The sequence below is a fragment of the Manihot esculenta genome, chromosome 10 (genome assembly GCF_001659605.2).
Source record: "Manihot esculenta cultivar AM560-2 chromosome 10, M.esculenta_v8, whole genome shotgun sequence".
Lineage (NCBI taxonomy): Eukaryota > Viridiplantae > Streptophyta > Magnoliopsida > Malpighiales > Euphorbiaceae > Manihot > Manihot esculenta.
The window spans coordinates 17,480,057-17,485,036 of record NC_035170.2 but is presented as its reverse complement, the minus strand read 5'-3'; the positions used below and the strand labels follow the sequence as shown (position 1 = coordinate 17,485,036).

The following is a 4,980-nucleotide window of genomic DNA, read 5'->3' as shown; positions in this document are numbered from 1 at the left end:
AATAATTAAAAATACCTTACCAATCAAAATTTTGTCACATGCCCAACTGCCTTTTGCCAGAACCTCCCACATGCCCGCCGGAGAATTAGATAATTTTTAAAAATACCAAGATTTTTTTAGTAAGAAATTTAAATATAAAGACTGGAATCTGGATTTTAAACTATTAATATACCTTAATTATTAAACTAAATCAGGCCAGAAGACTTAATTCTATCTAAAAAGTGAATTAATATCATATTTCTTTTGTTCTTGTATTTGGAATTATCTGAATATAATTATTTCAATTCCTAAAATAATTTACATTCAGTTTAATATTTAATTTTAATATTCTAAAATTTTATAAGATAAATATAAAAATAACAATTAAAAACAAAAGAAAAATGAATAGCTTTCAAACAAAAAAAGTTATCAATTAAACAAAAAAATTAACATATGCACGAATTTTTAATTATCAATTAAATAAATTTTGGACAGTTATTCATGAAATTTCATTTCAATTCAGATTTAAACACTCACCTTCTAATGAGTTTAAATCTATTGATACATTTCTTTTACATAGATCAATTTAAAAATTTATTTAAATAATTAAAAAGCAATGAAAAATAAATAGTTTCATATTTTATAAAATTTATTTAAATAATTAAAGAGTGATGAAAATAAATAATTTTATAATTTAAAGTGTCAATTCGATTGTTAAATGATAATTAATAGTCGATAAATATTTAAATAATTGTAAGATAATTGATGGATAACTAATATAATATTTAACAGTAATATTTCATATTAATTCTAATTTTATCATTGTTTTCATAAATAGATAGTTATTTTAATTTTTACTTTTATTTAAATTATATTATTTGTTACAATTTATTAATTAAAATATTTTAAATTAAAATTTTTACTTCAATAAATTATTTAAAATTATAATGTATAATAAATAAATTTAAAATATTATAATTAATAATTAAATTAATTATAATATTTATTATTATATAATAAAAATTATACATATATATAAAAAATAATTATATTTTAAATTATTATATATATTAATAAATTAATATTTTAATATTTATCTCATTAATACAATAAATTAATATATATTTTTATTAATTATCAACTATTTATTACAAATAATAGATATCAGTTAAATAAAGAAAGTTCTAATAACATCGAGCACCATGTGCGAAATATAATAATATATTTTTAAAAAATCTAAAATTTAGTCAAAAGATACTCGTGCAGTTGTCTAAATTTAGGTGGGTCCAGCAGCCAACTCTGCGACCTTGCATGACGAGAGACATCTCCTATTTCAACGCAGCTTCATCCTCCTATCTTTCCTCTGCCAATCCCTTTTCGTTAATCTCCCCTGCTTTCTCGCTTCTCCTCCATATCTGTACCATATACATCTATAGATACACCCTTACAATCTTCTATATATACCCTCAAATACCCACATCGCAAATCCACCCACATCACCACCAACCCACCAACCATTCTCCAGCCATGGCTCCTCTTGGGAGATCTCTTCCCTTTTTCGTCCTGCTTTCTTTGCTTTCAATCGCTCTAGCGTTGGATATGTCCATTGTTGATTACAATATCAGGCATGGACAAAACCCACTACCACAAAGAACCGAGGCTGAGGTTCAAAGAATGTACGAGATGTGGCTGATGAAACATGGCAAAGCCTACAATGCTTTGGGAGAGAAGGAGAAACGGTTTGAGATTTTTAAGGACAATCTCAGATTCATAGAAGAACATAACTCTGTGAACCGGACCTACAAGGTTGGTTTGAACCGGTTTGCCGATCTGACCAACGAGGAGTACCGGGCTAAGTTCTTGGGTGCAAGGATGGAGAGAAAGAATCGATTGGGAGCCGGCAGGAGCCAGAGGTATTTGTTCAATAAAGGAGATGATTTGCCGGAGAAGGTTGACTGGAGAGAGAAAGGAGCTGTTGTCCCTGTCAAGGATCAAGGACAGTGCGGTAATAAGTCTATACTTTTCATTTGTTTTGGTCTTGGATTGGTGGGACAGGGGTTTTCCTTTTTCCATGCATGGTAAAAAAGAGAAATTGCCTTTGTATTTGTTGTTCTATTGCAGTTAAAATCAAAATTGGGAATCAGATCATTAGGTTAGATAGCTAGCTTGATTTTAGGAACAGTATCATGTTCTAGCTTGATTTGTTGTTTGAGCAAAACATTGATTTAGGAACTTTGTTTAATGAAGCAATTAGCAATTCCAATTTTAGTAGCTAAATTGACAATAGAAATATGGAATCTTCCCAAGGCCTAATCTAAGTTGGTTACTTGTTTTTGAATGAAGGGAGTTGCTGGGCTTTCTCAACTATTGGTGCAGTGGAAGGTATAAACCAGATTGTTACTGGTGAGCTGATCTCTCTGTCAGAGCAGGAATTAGTGGACTGTGACACATCTTATAACCAGGGATGCAATGGAGGTCTCATGGACTATGCTTTTGAATTTATTATGAAGAATGGTGGAATTGATACTGAAGAAGATTATCCTTACAAGGCTACTGATAATATGTGTGATCCCAGTAGGGTATGCTCTGATTGCTTTCCTGTCATGAAATCAACTTTCAGTTCTGTTATCAGATTGATCTATTTGACTTTGGGCTTAATGTTGTTTAATCATCTTGCTGCTTGCAGAAAAATGCTAAGGTAGTTACTATTGATGGATATGAAGATGTTCCTGAGAATGATGAGAAATCTTTGAAGAAGGCTGTGGCACATCAACCAGTCAGCGTTGCCATAGAAGCTGGTGGCAGGGCTTTCCAGCTCTACCAATCGGTAATTGCTCAATTATACTGCCTAATGAAGTGTTCTCTTGTGCATGTTTAATAAGAATTGAATGTGTTTAGACCAAGTATCTTATAAGTTTTCTTTTCTTTTCTCTATTCAGGGAGTTTTTACTGGAAGCTGTGGCATTCAGCTTGATCATGGTGTGGTTGCTGTCGGATACGGTACAGAAAATGGTGTAGATTACTGGATCGTGAGGAATTCATGGGGTCCTAGATGGGGAGAGAATGGTTATATCAGAATGGAGCGTAATGTGGCCGGCACAAAAACCGGCAAGTGTGGGATTGCTGTGGAGGCTTCATATCCAACCAAAAAGGGTGCTAATCCTCCTAATCCTGGTCCCTCCCCTCCATCTCCGGTTAACCCTCCACCTCCGGTGAGGCCACCAACCGAATGCGACAACTCCTACTCATGTCCGGAGGGAAACACCTGCTGCTGTATTTATGAATACAGTGGCTTTTGCTTCGGATGGGGATGCTGCCCTCTTGAGTCCGCAACCTGCTGTGATGACCATTACAGCTGCTGCCCTCATGAGTATCCTGTCTGTGACCTTAATGCTGGAACCTGCCGCATTGTAAGAAGAACATGTCCCTTTCTCCTTGAATCTTGTTATTTTTTAAGGATTCTTCCATTGCTATTTGTTTGTTAACATGTTTTATAATGGCAGAGCAAGGATAATCCATTGAGCATAAAGGCACTGAGAAGAGTTCCTGCTAAAAGAACCCACAGCGCCGGTCGCATAGCTTTTGGCAGGCTCTATTAGGCTCTGCAGAAGATTAAGAAGAGTTGCAATGGAGCAGCTTTTCAGCAGTGGACAAAGTTGCAAGGAGGACTTCTTCCATTGAACTACAAGAATATTTGTATCTTACCCTTGTTAAACTCACAAGGCCAGTTTATTATTTATCAGTTTCTTGGTGATTACTGTAAATATTCATTTCTGCTGAAGGAGATAAGGATCCATTTCATCTAAATTTATAGTCACCAGCCATTGATTCTCTTAATTAAGGTTGCTGGTTTATTACTATTTGTATTGATATGATTTATGAGCATAAATCAGAATTCAGATGACAGCTATTATTTGATGAATGCTTGATTTTATGGTTTCTTACATGGCTTTGATTGGAAGTTTTCACATACCAAAACATAATTTATAGCTCTTTTTTCTTTCTTTTCTTCATAATTCAATTACATTCATCCACTCTTAGCATTCTCACAAATTTACATTCCTCCAAATTATATAATTTTGAGGCCAAGATGATTAAAAAAAGAGATAATTACCTGTGTCCTTGTATTATAACCTCATTAATTAAAATACTCTTATAGTTTATTTATTGGTTAAAAGAGAACAAATTTATTTATATTTCAAAATTACCTTCCTAATAAGAAGGAGCAGAGATCGAACAAGAAGAATTACATTAAAATGCTTTATATTTTGATTCTATCAACTCAAAAGGATTTTCGTCAAATTAAATTTATTTTTCCATTTATTTATTGGCTAAAGGAGAAAAAGATTGTTTATATTTCAAAATTACCCATCTAAGAAGGAAGAAAATGCAAGAGATGGAACAAGAAGAAAAAGAAGAAAAGTTTATTTAGTTTACAGAGATCTAAGTCGGAGCTTAAGAAAAAGAAAGTTTCTTTGGTTTGGTTTGCAGAAATCTAAGAAGAAGAAGAGAAAAGTTTCTTTGGTTTGCAGAGATCTAAGAAGAAGAAGAAGAGTTTCTTTGGTTTGCAAAGGAAGAATAATAGTAGAAACAAAAATTGGATAGGGCAAAAGAGTCTTTTCCACTTGAACAAACGAACAAAATGACTTTAATTTGACAAAAGTTCTTTGTAATTGATGAAATCAAAATATAGAGGCATTTTAATGTAATTCTAAAATTATAAAATATTTTAATTAGTTAAATAATAATACAGGGATAGGAAGTAATTATCCCTTAAAAAATACAAATCTTTTTGTTATTTTCTATTTCCAAACTTTTTAATTTTATCATATTAATTCAATTTTAGCAATTAGGTAAGAGTTCAAATTTGTTTAAATTGAAAAAGGTTTTAAAATCTTCGAGGACTTCTATTTCCTTAAGAAACCTCCTTCAAACCTTGTAATTACTTATTTAAAAGCAATTTCTCTATACAATTAAAAAAAAAAATTCTCACTTAAATAT

General features: G+C 31.8%; 1 protein-coding gene across 1 annotated transcript; it reads left to right on the top strand.

Moving 5' to 3' along the window:
* Positions 1 to 1,331: 1,331 nt before the first annotated feature.
* Positions 1,332 to 3,925, top strand: LOC110623854 (cysteine proteinase RD21A). The gene is made up of 5 exons (XM_021768847.2): positions 1,332 to 1,984; positions 2,323 to 2,558; positions 2,666 to 2,806; positions 2,919 to 3,389; positions 3,483 to 3,925. Exons 1-5 carry the CDS (start codon positions 1,507 to 1,509, stop codon positions 3,576 to 3,578), a joined length of 1,422 nt encoding a protein of 473 aa, XP_021624539.1. The 5' UTR covers positions 1,332 to 1,506; the 3' UTR covers positions 3,579 to 3,925.
* The last annotated feature ends 1,055 nt before the right edge of the window (positions 3,926 to 4,980 follow it).